General features: G+C 41.8%; 1 protein-coding gene across 2 annotated transcripts in view; it reads left to right on the forward strand.

Annotated features, from left to right (window-relative positions):
* The window catches only part of LOC309971689 ((E2-independent) E3 ubiquitin-conjugating enzyme FATS), a gene marked incomplete at both ends in the record, with an annotated part of 228,085 nt that overhangs the window by 16,711 nt on the left and 193,520 nt on the right, over positions 1 to 17,854 (forward strand). For both annotated transcript variants that reach the window (XM_082855001.1, XM_082855002.1), the window contains one exon: positions 7,401 to 7,473. In XM_082855001.1, coding sequence (XP_082711127.1) covers positions 7,401 to 7,473 — 73 coding nt within the window. The remainder of the gene's footprint in view (positions 1 to 7,400; positions 7,474 to 17,854) is intronic.

Consider the following 17,854-nt stretch of genomic DNA (forward strand, 5'->3'; position numbering starts at 1 on the left):
GCTTTACAAATCCCATAAGCCATCTCTAACTACCTCCCCTCTCCCCCCAACACACACACACACACACACACACACACACACACACACACACACACTCTAGTATGGGGAATGCTGAGAACATGATGTTCTAGTTGTTCTGGCTCTGGCATTAAGTAGCTCTGTGAGACAGAAGAAATTAGAGAATCTCTCCACACCCCAGTGTTTGTATCTATAAGCAGAGATAACGTCTGTCTTGTGGGGACTGCATGAGGGGTATTTGGAAAACACTAACCCAGGGGCTGGTAAGTTCATTAAATATCTGTGGTATCCATCCACAGCTCTCCATCCAGAACTCTTGGGGCCAAATGTAATTCAACGGTGACTTTTAAATTTTATTTCAGAAAGGTGATCCTGCGTAACATTCCCAGGGGGGATCTGAGTAGCACCCTGTAATTAATCTCACTGATGTTTTGGCAATAGAATGTATGAATATTCACATTAAATGGAATAAATTAATGTTATAAATAGCCCCAGGCTAGTTCAGGTAAGGTTTTGCTGTCAGATTAGTTTTCTACAAGCTCAGAGAGAAAACGCTCATATTTCAGAGCTTCATGAAGTTTAGAATTGTACATCAGGGATTATGGGTCCATAGCGAGCGCTCAGATATCTTGAAGGGAGAGTCAGTAAACAAAAAAATCCAGCAGAAGACAATAAGACATTTGCTCATTAGAGCACAGCTGTTATGGCAGGACTTGGGAGGACCGAGTGAGAGAATGTGGAAGTTGTTTTGTAGAGTATTTAGTCTTATACAAATGGAAGGTTCCAGTATTATTGTACCCACAGTGTTCAAATCGGCTTCTGGCTCCTGATGGAGTTCATAGCTCAACGTGTCAATGTGATCAATATCCTAGCTGGTGTCATGTTTGACCCCAGAATTTCTGCTGGTAGGTTGCACTCTGTAAGGAGGCAGGTGGTAAGGTGATATGGAAGAACCCCAGACCAGGCTCAGGAGGGCTGGTGTAGGTGCCAGAGCCACCGTTGTATTGTTCTTGGGCATTTATGTCTCTTACCCTCTGTGGGTCTTGTTTTCTTTGCATAAAAAACCTCTGTGTTTTCTTGGCCACCTCTCAGGGACTTCGGAGAATCCAAATGAGGTGATGTATAATAAAGAACTCAGCAAACTGGAGCATTTCTTGCGATTGTTGGGTGTCATGATTCTTTAAATGTGCTTGATCCTAGTCATAGTGTTTACTCCCAAGGAGTCATCCTAATTGCCTGGGTTCCAGTCTGGGCTACTTCACTTTCTTACTAGGTGTGTGTGACTTTGGGCAATTTACTTACCCTTTCTGTGCCTTCATTTCCACCTCTGTAAAATGGAAATAATAAATATATTTCTCTCCCTTAGCTGTCTTAGGATTCAATGTAATTGCCTGGCATGCGATGAGCCCTCAGTGCTATAGCTCCTGGTGTGGCCCCAGGCTTGAAGCAGGCCCAGGCTCAGCAGCCTCTGGGAACACAGGTGGCAAAGAGATCTTGAATCTTTCCTCCTGCTGTGTGGCTTTGGTAAATTACTGTTGCTGTTCACTAAATAACACGCGACAGAGACCTAAGGGAGATAAAGTCTCGAATGGGCTGAATGAGGAGTCACTTAATGATCACTCTTGTTGGATCCTTATCTTACACCATGTACAAAAATTAACTCAAGGGCTTCCCTGGTGGCGCAGTGGTTGAGAGTCCGCCTGCCGATGCAGAGGACGCGGGTTCGTGCCCCGGTCCGGGAAGATCCCACATGCCGCGGAGCGGCTGGGCCCGTGAGCCATGGCCGCTGACCCTGTGCGTCCGGAGCCTGTGCTCCGCAACGGGAGAGGCCACAGCAGTGAGAGGCCCGCGTACCGCAAACAACAACAACAACAACAACAAAAATTAACTCAAAATGGATCAAAGACCTAAAACTACAAAACTCTTAGAAGAAAATGTAGCGTAAAACCTTCAAGACGTGGGATCTGGCAATGATTTCTCGGACATGACTCAAAAAGCGCAGGCAGCAAAAGAGAAAAATAGGCAAATTGGGTTTTATGAAGAGTTTAAAATTTTGTGCATCAAAAGACGATATCAGCAGAGTAAAAGGGCACCCCACAGAATGGGAGAAAATATTTGCGAGTCGTATGTCTGATAAGAGACTAATATCCAGAATATGTAGAAAACTCCTAAAACTCAAGAACAAATAAGTCAATTCGAAAACGGGCAAAGGACTTGAATAAACCTTTCTCCGAAGAAGAAATACAAATGGCCAATAAGCACATGAAAAGATGCTCAGCATCACTGATAGTTAGGGAAAATGCAAATGAAAACTACAGTGAGATAACTACCCCACACCTATTAGAATGGTTACTATGAGAAAAAACCACCCCAGAATATAACAAGTGTTGGTGAGGGGGTGGGAAACAGAACACTTGTGCACGGTTGGTGGGAATGCAAATGGTACAGCCTCTCTGAATAGCAGTATGTTGGTTCCTCAAAAAATTAAAAATAGAATTGTCGTATGATTCAGCAATTCCACTCCTGGGTACATATCCAAAAATATTGAAAGCAAGATCTCAAAGAGATATTTGTACAGCATTATTCACAATAGGTTAAAACATGGAAGCAACTTAAGTGTGTCTGTAGACAGATGAATGAATAAGCAAAATGTGGTGTATACGTATGATGGCGTATTATTCAGTCTTAAAAAAGGACAAACTTATGGTTACCAAGTGGGAAAGGAGGGGAGGGATAAATTGGGAGATAGGATTGACATATACACATTACTATATATAAAATAGATAACTAACAAGAACCTACTGTATAGCACAGGGAACTCTACTCAATACTCTGTAATGACCTATATGGGAAAAGAATCTAAAAAAGAGTGGATATATATATATGTATAACTGATTCACTTTGCTGTACAGCAGAAACTAACACGACATTGTAAATCAACTATACTCCAATAAAAATTAATAAAAAAAAGGAAATTCTGACATAGGGTACAACGTGGATGAACCTTAAGGACATCATGCTAAGTGAGATGAGTTACCAAAAGACAAACACTGTATGATTCCACTTGTGTGAGGTACTTAGACTAGTCAGAATCACAGAGACAGAAAGTAGAATGGTGGTTGCCACAGGCTGGGGAGTGAGGGAAGGGAGAGCTGTTGTTTAGTGGGTATAGAGTTTCAGCTTTACAAGATTAAAAGAATTACGGAGATGGATGTTGGTGATGGTTGTATAATCATGTGAATGTATTTAACACCAGTGAACCATACACTTAAAAATGGTTACGGTGCTAAATTTTATGTGAAGTATATTTAACCACAATAAAGAGAATTAAAATTTAAAAAGTAAACATATCACACGTTAGGCTTTGTAAAATATAGTTGCAAAACGTTGCATCTTACACAGGCAGCAGCTAATTTCAGCTCATGAGTCAAGGCTCCAGAGACAAGGCTGTGATCTAATGTGTACACAGGACTAAGCTTTAACACATAACTGAACATAAGGCACGGACTTGCCTTGTTCGGAAATCACCAGAGCTTCCCTGTCACTTAGGAAATAATATCACATTGGCGTAGCGTTCAAGGCTGCCGTGGTACGTTGTTATGTCCGCAGATGTGCAGATGTGGAGACTCTCGAGTAGATCGGGCATTGTTAGCATGTTAATGGACGCAGTAACACATGTGCTCTGACCTACAGAGCCAGTCCCTGCTGTAGGGTATTTTGGACACTTCCAGTGTTTTGTCATAATGAATCAGACTGCAGAAATGTCTTTTGTGCGTATGACTTTAGCTATATATACATATTTTTAAATTTTTATTGAAATGTAGTTGATTTACAATGTTGTGTTAGTTTCAGGTGTACAGCAAAGTGACTCAGTTATACATACACATATAAGTATATATATTCTTTTTTTGTATTCTCTTCCATTATAGGTTATTATAAGATATTGAGTATAGTTGCCTGTGCTGTACAGTAGGTCCTTGTTGGTTTTCTATTTTATATATAGTGGTGTGTATCTGTTAATCCCAAACTCCTTATTTATCCCTCTCCCACCCCCGCTTAACTATATTTTGAATTAGTTAGAAATCCAAGGGTTTTAATCTGGGGAGGGACACAATCAGATTTGCTTTAGAGAAACATGACTGGTGATGCTGTGGAGGGAGGAGGCTGCTGGAATGTGTGGTCTTGGCAGGAATTCTGAGGCCCTCCATGGAAGCCGTGGGGAGAAGGAGGCGGAGATGCAATGCGGAGATATTTAGGGAACGAAACCCACCGGCGCTGTTGGTACAGCACATCCGCTGGAGCCGGCTGGTGGGTGGGGCCGGGAGAGCACAGCGAGAATAGCGAGAAGAATTTCCGTGTCGTAGGTCAGAGTGGCTCAGTCGAGGCTGTGCTAAACTGAGGCCTGGTGGGGCACGAGGCAGAGGGACAGAGATTGGCCAGCAAGGGTTGGGGCCAGTGGGAAGGTGAAAGGTGGAAGGCACCGTGTGTTTGTGGAGGGAGTTTTTTGGTTTCGTTTTTAAGCTAAGAAAGATTTTGGTGGCATCTGAAATATGATTCAAATGAACTAATTTACAAAACAGAAACAGACTCACAGACATAGAAAATGAACTTACGGTCACCAAAGGGGAAGGGAGTGGGGGAGGGATAAATTAGGAGTTTGGGATTCGCAGATACACACTACTGTACATAAAAGAGATAAACAACAAGGCCCTACTGTAGAGCACAGGGAACTATATCCAATATCCTGTAATAAACCATAATGCAAAAGAATATGATGAAAGAATATATATACACACACATACCTACACACACATATAACTGAATCACTTTGCTGTACACCTGAAACACAACCTTGTAAATCAACTATACTTCAATTAAAAAAAATAAAATAGAAAAGAAAGGTTTGGACACAGAAACATTGAGGAGGGCAAAGTTGAAGACGGAGAGGAGCGGGGGACCGTTGATGGTGCACAGCCTCCGAGGAGATGGGATAGTGGATTCTAAAGGCCCCTGTGCAACTTAACTTGGGGAGGAAGCTTTGCTTTTGTTAATTAATTGCTTGGTTAAGTCTTCCATCCTTTTTTGAACAAATATTTATTGAAAGCCTACTATGCATCTAGCCCTATTAGGAGCCAGGATACATTGGCAAGTGAGGCAAACATAATTTTATTCTCAGAGGGGTTAGAGTGTAGGGGAGAAGCAGACATCGGTCGTAGATTCACGCAAGTCAATGCGTGCTTACAAGTAAGTGCTCTGAAGGGAAAAGTGCTCCTGTAAGAGCTTATAAATCAGAAACCGAGTTTTGAGAGCGGTGTATGGAGGGACACACGAGCAGGTCATGTGAGCGGGGTCAGAGGAGGACCAGGGAAAGAACACGCTGTGCAGAGGAAACAGCAGGTGCAAAGGCCCTGTGGTAGGGGGTAGAATTCGATTCAAGGGGATGAGGGAAGCTCACACAGCACATGTGGCCAAGAGAGGGGTGCCCAGTGATGCCCAGAGATCAGCGGGGGCAGACTACACAGGGCTCTTCTGATGCTCTGTCCTAAGGGCAATGGAAAGTATTGTCTTCTGCATGAAGGGATTTCAGTTAGCAACCCACAGAAAGTAGAGCCAAAGCCACATGTCTCCAGGACGTCGCTGGTGGACTGAGATCCGGGGTCAGATGATGTCTGAGGTTCCTGAATCGCCCTGTTGTTGGGAATTCTGGGTTTCTGTAACACCCAGAACCTGTACCAGACGGTTCCAGGCTTCGGAGAAGCCAGGCATTTATAGAGGGCTGCGGGGCTGAGTCAGCTTGTTATCTACTGGGACCCGAGAGAGAGAAAAATTGTCCTCGGTTGGAACCAGTACACTTCAGTGCTTGTAACTTCACACACTCTGGGGCTGGGCTCTCTATCAGCGTTGCATATGCACAGGGGAATTGCTGGGCACACCTGATTCTGAGTCAGGTCCCAGGTCACCTGACTTGTGAGGCTTGATGGAGTTACTTTAAAATTCACTGTGAGGTCTCAGAGGCCAGGCTCCTGCTTGGAACAGAAGAATTGTTTGCTTGTAGCTTCCTCTCTGCTACCCCTAAACTGGTTGCCCAGATGCTGGGGATGTGAAGGGGCCAAAAACGAGATGTGAGCAACGAAAAGCTTAACTCCCCCCGGGACTAAGCAGTTTCCTGGGGTTCAGAGTTAGAGGCTGGCTCCAGCTCCATGACTGTGTAGCCTCTTCAAATCAGGATAAGATCACTACTAGGGGCTCCAAAGAGTTCTTCTTCAGCTGTGGGGAAAGGTCATGGGATATTCAGAGGGACGATGGGCATGCAGGGAGACCCCATGAGGAATGGGTTCTCTGGAGTCAGATTAGAAGTTGATAAATCAGAACCGAAAGACTCACCCACAGCGAACTGCTTTTAGAATAAACTTATAAAGCTTTGTTGTTTGGCAGAGAAAGTCAGTACCCTGATCATGCTCGCAGACGGCAGGACACTTTTGTATACATTAGTCTCATTTTCATTGGACCTTGGAGGTTAATTTTTGAAATTTGATGGCTCATGATTAATCAATTTATCAATATTTATCGAATGTCCAATTTTAGCTCAACACCCAATCAGCACTTTGCTGGGAGAGAAAAGAAATATGAGATGTGGTTCTTTGATCTACTAGCAAAATTCATGGCAAAATCCATGTTCACTGATTAGTTTTTCTCCCTCCCTGCTTCCTTCTTGTGCATTTTGCAGTCATCAGAAAGAGACCCTTTACAAATGAACTTCTTCACAAAACAGAAAGAGACTCACAGACATAGAAAACAAGCTTATGCTTACCAAAGGGGGAAGGGCGGGGAGGGGTAAATGAGGAGGTTGGGATTAACACATACGCACTACTGTATATAAAATAGATAACCAGCAAGGACCTACTGTATAGCACAGGGAATTCTACTCGGTATTTTGTAATAACCTATAAGGGAAAAGAATCTGAAAAAGAATAGATATGAGTGTGTGTGTGTATATATATGTATACACACACACACACACACACACACACACACATATAGCTGAATCACTGTGCTGTGCACCTGAAACTAACACGATATTGTAAATCAACTAGACTTCTATAAAAATAATAATACTTTTCTTCAATACCCAGAAAAGCCACAAGCAGGAAAAAAAAAAAAAAAAAAGGAAAAAGATAACCACCTTTTATTCATTGGCAGAGTTAACACAGGAGAAATGGAAATAAATATATTCATTACAATCTGCAGTCCTTTCTCAGGAGAAAGGAGAGATTCTAGGGACAGTTCTTGATTCTTTTTAAAGCCAGTAACACACATTACTGAAGATTATATATCTGGCAAATAAGAATATAAAACTGGGAAGGTTTCTATTTATCTTCCAGATCCACAGTCGGCTTTTCTCATCCCCCAAAGATCACTCTGCCTGGGAAAGAAATGAGGGTCTTTCAAATGCAGGTAAAGAACTCATCGCTGACCGGGTGGCACTCCCTCCAAGCCTTTATTTAGTCTCTCTCTCCTTTATTTTTATTAACAGTGAAAATGTGCTTTGGAGACTAGTCTTCCCCCAAACGTGAAATGAGAGCTCAGTGACTCCGGCAAGATTTGAAGCTGATTTGAATCTCCAAACACACAGGCCTTTAGGCTGGTAGTCTGAAAAAACAAACAACGCAGAAGAAATATTGGTTGCCTTAGGTAATGCCTGCAGAAGCCAAGATTACCCCAGATCGCCGAGCACGTGGGGGTTAGGCCAGCGTGGAGCAGGGACAAATGTGGAATCTTCTCACAGCTGGAGCCAGTGCAATTGAAATATAGGCACGGTATCTGTGCGTTCATAAATCACTTTCTATGAAGCTTCAATTCATAGGCGCTCAGCTGTAGAAACGCTAGGTGAAATGGTTCCAGTCCCTAACTTTGTTAAGTTTGTTAACGTAAATGGCGTGAAGCCAAGCTTTCTTACCCCCTTTCCTGAGAGAAATCACATGGGTGTAGGTCAAATTTCTGACGGTCTTGTAATAAGATTGCTGGGTTAATAGAATATTTCTATTCAGAGACTGTAGCAAAAATTCTGAAAGAATTGTTTTTCACATAGCAAATTCGATTTTTTAATCTCCATTTGAATTTAAGTTTGTAAATGTGACTGATGCGTTGGTATCAGTGTGTGTGTGTATGTGATTACACACACACACACACATTTGTAGCCTCTCTTTTCATTACCCCTCACCACCTGCCTGCCTATATCAAAGGTATCAGGGATCTGAAATCCTTTCCTTAACTGACACAGTCAACTCAAGACAAAAATATTATTTGAAAGGAGCTTTCCTAGTTAATCCTTCTTTCCTAGTTAATCCTTTCCTAGTTAATCCTTTCCTAGCTAATCCTTTGTGGGACCACCACAGCATGGTTTATAAGCTTATTCTTTAGTAGTGTCAGCTTCTCAGTGTGGATCCTTTAAAAACCTAGCCCAGAAATTGCTTGTAGTAAGAATACGAATCCACAGATAGAAGTTTCTGGTAGTGTGGGCAGCCGGCTCAGGAAGCACACTGGCCACCAGCACCCCACGGGGAGTTTGGGGACATTGGGAAGAATGCCACGTTTCCTTGGGGCACTCGGAGGTGCCTGGGAGAACAGTCAGGCCCAGGTGACCTCATGTGGATTGTCTGTCTTCTTTCCCTGAGGGCTAGGTCAGCTAAGATGGGCCTCCTCCAGCTCTTCCGACAGGGATGCCTGCTCACGTGGTAGTTAGCAGTTTAATGACCTAGAAGCAAGCACAGGCTGGCCCTGAGACCAGAGGTTAAAGGTGCAGCTGCAGGGAATGTGTCCAAGCAACCCTGGGTGAGCGGGAAGACACATATCCCCTGGATTTCTTTCTTTCCTTTGAGATCTATCTATATTTTCAAAGTTCTCATTCTGGAAGAACACTTTTGAGGCAGTCTTAAAACTTGGGTATTCAGGCTGAAGGCAAGGAGTTGCTTGTTAGGGAGGGTAAAAGGCAGATTTGATTCAGAGGGACTGCAACAGTGGGGTCCTACAGGAGGGGAGAGAGATCGGACTCAACTCCAAATACAAGGAAAAACGGGAGTTTATAGCCAAGGAGCAGGGGAAGGGGTCAGTGGATGGAAGATTTCTAAGAGGAAACATCAGGGGTAAGGGGAATTTTGGCTAAAGTGACTTGACAGGTGGGGGATGAGGAGTTTGATCAGATATGAAGGACGGGGGATTTCCTCTAAATTGACCCAGCAGGATTCTTGCTAAAATCGGGCTAAACGGGCCAAGGACAGAACCCAAGAGCGTGGCCTTGTCGAAAAGAGTTCTCAGAGGAGACTGACTCAGGTCAAGAATGGTCTCTGTTGGAGTTGGTGCGTGTGTGGGCACCATGCTTCCGTGGGGGGCTGACTCCTTGAGGAGACATTTATGGCCTCCGCATCTTCCCACAAGGTCATCCCCACCTGTTAAAGGGAAATTGCACTGGACACTGGTTGAAAGCTGCAAGACAGATTTTATTTGAGCTGCTGCAGTAGGGGAGAGATTCCAGTGCAGCACCGAGCTCAGCTCTGAGTACGGCAGGCATCTGGGGACCTACAGCTGATGGGGGGAGTGAACGACGCAGAGAGTTACGGAGAAGAACCTGATTAGATATCACAGGTCAGGGAGATTCTTGTGAAACCAGCTTAACAGGATTTGAATAAAACTGGACTCAGTGGGATTCTTGGGCCTGACAGGCCAAGGCAGCAGGCCTAGACGAAGCCTGGTCAGGAAGAGGGCTCAGAGGAGTCCGACTAAAGTTTGGTCCAGGAGGGAGACCTGTCACACCTCTTCTATGAAAACTGGCCTGAGCTGTCACCTGTGTCCTTTGAACTCTCCATGGTCCAACTTGCTCCCTCAGGAAAGAACAAGGAAGTTTGGTTCAGGAATTAGACTTCCTGTACCCACAGTCCTGAGGAGGGCTCAGTGCAAGAATGAGATCTCTCTCAGCCCCCTGGGCTTTGGGAAACCCAGAGAGCAGAGTTTTAGGTCAGGCTTGGGGTTGCAAGGACCAGAAACACACTATTGACGACAAAAGAAAAACGGTTGTAAGGAAACCAGTGAACTTTGTAGGCGAACAGGCCACCGGGTTGCACAAAGTACAGGAACCATGGGGGCTCCGTGGGACCCAGTAGCAAGAGTGTGGCCCTTCACTTACAGCCGCGGTAACAGGATCTGTGCCTGACTCTTGCAGCCCACGTCTTTCAGTTAACCTTCTCAGGCTCCATCCTGAGTCAATCATCCCGGGTTAGGAGGCAAGGTCAGAAGTTAGAAACCTGGCTTCTGGGCATCCAACCTTATGGGTGCCTGGCTAACAGGGCAGTTCTCCCAGAAGGAGTCCACAGGCCAAGCTGATGTCCCAAAGGCATAAGTAGGCCCATGGAATCTCAAGTTTGAGAGGGGCCATGGAGGTCGCTTTGTCCAGTTTCTTCCTGATGCCTGACATCTGAAACCCCTCCACCTCCTGCCCTCGCAGGAGTGAGGAAGCCTCTGTAAGCCCCAAGGCCAGGGGACTCACTCTATCTGAAGGTAGCTCATCACTTGCTTACACAGCTGCAGTTGTTAGAAAGCTTTTCTACTGTGTTGAGCCGAAATGAATAACCTTCTTTATTTTTAATCTGTACTGAGTAGGCAGAGAGACCCATTAAATACTTTTAAGTTGCTGGAATATGTGGTCTGATCTGTGTTCTAGGAAGACAACTGTATTGTGATGTTCTAGGAAGGCGATGACATAGGGTTTAGGCCAGAGCAGGGGCAGGGGATGCTGGGACCGTTGGAGCACTGGGAAATGGCAAAATTATTTACAAGCGGTTGCATAAGGGAGGAGTGAAAGATGTTTCTGGGCGAATAGCGCTACCATCCGTGGGGAAGGAAATTGGGGATTCAAGGGCTGGTGCTGGTGGGGGCATCCTGAATTTGTGGGGTTTGGACGCTCTGCATCTGAGGGACCATCTGTCCTAGATGTCTGTGAAGCAGCTGGAAATTTGGTGTCGAGATCCAGGGAAAGGTCAGGTTGTCGATCTCGATGTGACCATCATTTACAGGTGGGTGATGTGAGAAACGAGGAGAACAGGTGAAATGAGTGCAGGAGCCAGTGTGTGAAGTGGGAAGAGAGTGGGCTACAAAGCCTAAGGTACCCACGGGCATGGGGTGGGAAGAGCTGCAACTTGAGGTCCGGTGCCAGTGTTGACCTTGCCCTCAACTTGTCCTTTATTTTTGGAAAAGTCTCTCCACTTCCTCAGGTCTCAGACAATGGTGGTTTAGGCTTCACCCGTGTCCGGGGGCGGCTCTAAAACTCAGTGATGTGGGTGGCAGTCTCTGTTACAGAAGCTACATCGCAGATATTTGGTCCAGTTGGAGTTCCGAGTGCTCATGCAGGGAATCTGAAGTGAACGTCAGCTCTGAATTTTCATTTTTGTTTCCTTCATTTGCCCAATGCAACTGTTCACTGCCTCGGTCATTGGAAATTCCAGAACTGGGAAGGGCAGAGAGTTGATTTCTTATGGTAAAATTGTCCTCTTGTCCAGACCTCTGAAACCTCTTGGCCAGCGTAAAATTTCAGTTTACTATGATTAATAGGCTCCTAACACTAAGGGAGAAAAAATTGTAGGAAGGATGACTATTTTTTTTTATGTTTATTATTTATTTATTTATTTATTCTTATTAGTCATCCATTTTATACACATCAGTGTATACATGTCAATCCCAATCTCCCAATTCATCACACCCCCGCCCCCACCCCACTGCCGCTTTCCCCACTTGGTGTCCATACGTTTTTTTCTCTACTTCTGTGTCTTAATTTCTGCTCTGCAAACCGGTTCATCTGTACCATTTTCTAGGTTCCACATACATGTGTTAATATACGATATTTGTTTTTCTCTTTCTGACTTACTTCACTCTGCATGACAGTCTCTAGATGCATCCACATCTCTACAAATGACCCAATTTTGTTCCTTTTTATGGCTGAGTAATATTCCATTGTATATATGTACCACATCTTCTTTATCCATTCGTCTGTCAATGGGCATTTAGGTTGCTTCCATGACCTGGCTATTGTAAATAGCGCTACAATGAACATCGAGGTGCATGTGTCTTTTTGAATTATGGTTTTCTCTGAGTATGTGCCCAGTAGTGGGATTGCTGGATCATATGGTAATTCTATTTTTCGTTTTTTAAGGAACCTCCATTCTGTTCTCCATAGTGGCTGTATCAATTCACATTCCCACCAACAGTGCAAGAGGGTTCCCTTTTCTCCACACCCTCTCCAGCATTTGTTGTTTGTAGATTTTTTGATGATGCCCATTCTAACTGGTGTGAGGTGATACCTCATTGTACTTTTGATTTGCATTTCTCTAATAATTAGTGATGTTGAGCAGCTTTTCATGTGCTTCTTGGCCATCTGTATGTCTTCTTTGGAGAAATGTCTATTTAGGTCTTCTGCCCATTTTTGGATTGGGTTGTTTGTTTTTTGATATTGAGCTGCATGAGCTGCTTGTATATTTTGGAGATTAATCATTTGTCAGTTGCTTCGTTTGCAAATATTTTCTCCCATTCTGAGGGTTGTCTTTTCATCTTGTTTATGGTTTCCTTTGCTGTGCAAAAGCTTTTAAGTTTCATTAGGTCCCATTTGTTTATTTTTGTTTTTATTTCCATTACTCTAGGAGGTGGATCAAAAAAGATCTTGCTGTGATTTATGTCAAAGAGTGTTCTTCCTATGTTTTCCTCTAAGAGTTTTACAGTGCCCGGTCTTATATTTAGGTCTCCAATCCATTTTGAGTTTATTTTTGTGTATGGTGTTAGGGAGTGTTCTAATTTCATTCTTTTACATGCAGCTGTCTAGTTTTCCCAGTACCACTTATTTAAGAGGGTGTCTTTTCTCCATTGTATATTCTTGTTCCTTTATCAAAAATAAGGTGACCATATGTGCATGGGTTTAGCTCTGGGATTTCTAGGCTGTCCCACTGATCCATATTTCTTTTTTTGTGCCAGTACCATACTGTCTTGATTACTGTAGCTTCATAGTATAGTCTGAAGACACGGAGTCTGATTCCTCCAGCTCCGTTTTTTTCCCTCAAGACTGCTTTGGCTATTTGGGGTCTTTTGTGTCTCCATACAAGTTTTAAGATCCTTTGTTCTAGTTCTGTAAAAAATGCCATTGGTAATTTGATAGGGATTGCACTGAATCTGTAGATTGCTTTGGGTAGTGTAATAATTTTCACAATATTGATTCTTCCAATTCAAGAACATGGTATATCTCTCCATCTGTTGGTATCATCTTTAATTTCTTTCATCAGTGTCTTATAGTTTTCTGCATACAGGTCTTTTGTCTCCCTAGGTAGGTTTATTCCTAGGTATTTTATTCTTTTTGTTGCAATGGTAAATGGGAGTGTTTCCTTAATTTCTCTTTCAGACTTTTCATCATTAATGTATAGGAATGCAAGAGATTTCTGTGCATTAATTTTGTATCCTGCAACTTTACCAGACTCATTGATTAGCTCTCGTAGTTTTCTGGTGGCATCTTTTGGATTCTCTATGTATAGTATCATGCCATCTGCAAACAGTAACAGTTTTACTTCTTCTTTTCCAGTTTGTATTCCTTTTATTTCTTTTTCTTCTCTGACAGCCATGGCTAGGGCTTCCATAGCTATGTTGAATAATAATGGTGAGAGAGGAAATCCTTGTCTTGTTCCTGATCTTAGAGGCAATGCTTTCAGTTTTTCAATGTGAGAATGATGTTTGCTGTGGGTTTGTCATATATGGCCTTTATTATGTTGAAGTAGGTTCCCTCTATGCCCACTTTTTGGAGAGTTGTTATCATAAGTGGGTGTTGAATTTTGTCGAAAGCTTTTTCTGCATCTATTGAGATGATCATTTGGTTTTCATTCTTCAGTTTGTTAATATGGTATATCACATTGATTTATGTATATTGAAGAATCCTTGCATCCCTGGGATAAATCCCACTTGATCATGGTGTATGATCCTTTTAATGTGTTGTTGGATTCTGTTTGCTAGTATTTTCTTGAAGATTTTTGCATCTGTATTCATCAGTAATATTGGTCTGTAATTTTTTTTTTGTAGTCTTTTTGTCTGGTTTTGGTATCAGGGTGATGGTGGCCTCATAGAATGAGTTTGGGAGTTTTCTCTGCAATATTTTGTAAGAGTTTGAGAAGGATGGGTGTTAGCTCTTTTCTAAATGTTTGATAGAATTTACCTGTGAAGCCATCTGGTCCTGGACTTTTGTTTGTTGGAAGGTTTTTAATCACAGTTTCAATTTCATTACTTGTGATTGGTCTGTTCATATTTTCTATTTCTTCCTGGTTCTGTCTTGGAAGGTTATACCTTTCTAAGAATCTGTCCATTTCTTCCAGGTTGTCCATTTTTTTGGCATAGAGTTGCTTGTAGTAGTCTCTTAGGATGTTTTGTATTTCTGCGGTGTGTGTTGTAACTTCTCCATTTTCATTTCTAATTTTATTGATTTGAGTCCTCTCCCTCTTTTTCTTGATGAGTCTGACTAATCGTTTATCAATTTTGTTTATCTTCTCAAAGAACCAGCGTTTCATTTTATTGATCTTTGCTATTGTTTTCTTTGTTTCTATTTCATTTATTTCTGCGCTGATCTTTATGATTTCTTTCCTTCTGCTAACTTTGGGTTTTGTTTGTCCTTCTTTCTCTAGTTCCTTTAGGTGTAAGGTTAGATTGTTTGTTTGAGATTTTTCTTGTTTCTTGAGATAGGCTTGTATGGCTATAAACTTCCCTCTTAGAAATGCTTTTGCTGCATCTCATAGGTTTTGGATTGTCTTGTTTTCATTGTCATTTGTCTCTAGGTATTTTTTGATTTCCTCAGTGATCTCTTGGTTATTTAGTAACGTATTATTTAGCCTCCATGTGTTTGTGTTTTTTACGGTTTTTTTTCCCTGTAATTGATTTCTAATCTCATAGCGTGTGGTCAGAAAAGATGCTTGATATGATTTCAATTTTCTTAAATTTACTGAGGCTTGATTTGTGACCCAAGATGTGATCTATCCTGGAGAATGTTCCATGCGCACTTGAGAAGAAAGTGTAGTCTGCTCTTTTTGGATGGAATGTCCTATAAATATCAATTAAATCTATCTGGTCTGTTGTGTCATTTAAAGTTTGTGTTTCATTATTAATTTTCTGTTTGGATGATCTGTCCATTGGTGTAAGTGAGGTGTTAAAGTCCCCCCTATTATTGTGTTACTGTCGATTTCCTCTTTTAGAGCTGTTAGCAGTTGCGTTATATATTGAGGTGCTGCTATGTTGGGTGCATATATATTTATAATTGTATCTTCTTCTTGGATTGATGCCTTGATCATTACGTAGTGTCTTCCTTGTCTCTTGTAACATTCTTTTTTTTAAAGTCTATTTTATCTGATATGAGTATTAATACTCCAGCTTTCTTTTGATTTCCATTTGCCTGGAATATCTTTTTCCATCCCCTCACTTTCAGTCTGTATGTATCCCTAGGTCTGAAGTGGGTCTCTTGTAGACAGCATATATATGGGTCTTGTTTTTGTATCCATTTAGGAAGCCTGTGTCTTTTTGTTGGAGCGTTTAATCGGTTCACGTTTAAGGTAATTATTGATGTGTATGTTCCTATGACCAGTTTCTTAATTGTTTTGGGTTTGTTTTTATAGGTCCTTTTCTTCTCTTGTGTTTCCCACTTAGAGAAGTTCCTTTAGCATTTGCTATAGAGCTGGTTTGGTGGTGCTGAATTCTTTTAGCTTTTGCTTGTCTGTAAGGGTTTTGATTTCTCCATCGAATCTGAATGAGATCCTTGCTGGGTAGAGTAATCTTGGTTGTACGTTTTTCCCTTTCATCACTTTAAGTATATCATGCCACTCCTTTCTGGCCTGTAGAGTTTCTGCTGAGAAATCAGCTGTTAACCTTATGGGAGTTCCCTTGTATGTTATTTGTTGTTTTTCCCTTGCTGCTTTAAATAGTTTTTCATTGTCATAATTTTTGCCAATTTGATTACTATGTGTCTCAGCGTGTTTCTCCTTGGGTTTGTCCTGTATAGGACTCTGCGCTTCCTGGACTTGGGTGGCTATTTCCTTTCCCATGTTATGGAAGTTTTTGACTATAATCTCTTCAAATATTTCCTTGGGTCCTTTCTCTGTTCTCCTTCTGGGACCCCTGTGATGCGAATGTTGTTCTGTTTAATTTTGTCCCAGAGGTCTTTTAGGGTGTCTTCATTTCTTTTCATTCTTTTTTCTTAATTCTGTTCCACAGCAGTGAATTCCACCATTCTGTCTTCCAAGTCTCTTATCATAAGTTCTTCTGCCTCAGTTATTCTGCTATTGATTCTTTCTAGTGTATTTTTCATTTCATTTATTGTGTTGTTCATCTCTGTTTGTTTGTTCTTTAATTCTTCTAGGTCTTTGTTAAACATTTCTTGCATCTTCTCTGTCTTTGCCTCCATTCTTTTTCCGAGGTCCTGGATCATCTTCACTATCATTGTTCTGAATTCTTTTTTTGTAAGATTGCCAACCTCCATTTCATTTAGTTGTTTTTCTGGGGTTTTATCTTGTTCCTTCATCTGGTACATGGCCCTCTGCCTTTTCATCTTGTCTGTCTTTCTATGAATGTGGTTTTTGTTCCACAGTCTGCAGGATTGTCATTCTTCTTGCTTCTGCAGTCTGCCCTTTAGGATGACTATTTCTGCCCAGACTTACATCTGTTTTCAAAATCAGCGAGAGGTAGGAAGTCTCTTTCAAATTTCCATTCTCCGTGTTATAAAACGATTCCGTTTACAGTTTCCCCATCACCGTGCTACCCGTCTGCCTGTGAGACTGCTTGCTCTAAGGATTTAGAAAGGATTGGGAGAATCAGGCACACACTTAAGCTATTTCTGGGGAAATCACTTGTAGGAAATGTATGTAAAGGGGATTGACGAAGGTCACTGTTTCAATTAGTAATTCACTTAGGTGAAGAAGAAGGTGGGACAGCATGAAGTTGTCTCCCTCCTGATCAATTAAGCCTGACCTTTACAAATGGCAGTTCTTGAAGGGTGGGTCTTTGATTGCTGAGTGGGATGAAGTGATTGTATTTCCACTTAAAACTTGAGGATAATTGTGCCTTTATACCAGCTTTTATAAGAACAGTGATTTGCTTCTGTCATAATCATAGTTTCAATTTTATTTCATAGAGTCAGACAGTCAGTTGCCCCAATAAAACACGGACCGTGGACCACGCTTTGAGGAAGGGTTGTTCTGTTATACCTTAAAAACCACCCTGGATCTGATGTGAATTGTGTTTCTTTTCTCTTCTGGAAGTTATTTGTAATGCAGTTTCTCTACGAATGAGGTATAGAAGGGACACCAAATTTTTATTTATTTATTTATTTAAATCGAACTATCGTTGATTTACACTGTTGCCTTAGTTTCAGGTGTACAGTAAAGTGATTCAGTTATACATATATATAAATATATATACTCTTTTTTTATATTCTCTTCCATTATAGGTTATTACAAGGTATTGAGTATAGTTCCCTGTGTTATACAGCAGGTTCTTGTTGGTTATCTATTGTATACATAGTAATGTGTATCTGTTAATCCCAAACTCTTAATTTATCCCTCCTCCATCCCCTTTACCCCTTTGGTAACCATAAGTTTGTTTTCTATGTCTGTGAATCTGTTTCTGTTTCATAAATAAGTCTACTTGAGGGACACCAAGTTTATCTGTTTGTTTTCCCTGAAAAAACTGTTTTTTAAATTAAGGCTTTAATTGTTGGAGTAGAACGATGTGGATACTTTTTGTACAGAGCTGTTTTGATCACACTGTGCTTATCTGCCTT

Source organism: Leucopleurus acutus (assembly GCF_964270905.1).
Source record: "Leucopleurus acutus genome assembly, chromosome: 14".
Taxonomy (NCBI): domain Eukaryota; kingdom Metazoa; phylum Chordata; class Mammalia; order Artiodactyla; family Delphinidae; genus Leucopleurus; species Leucopleurus acutus.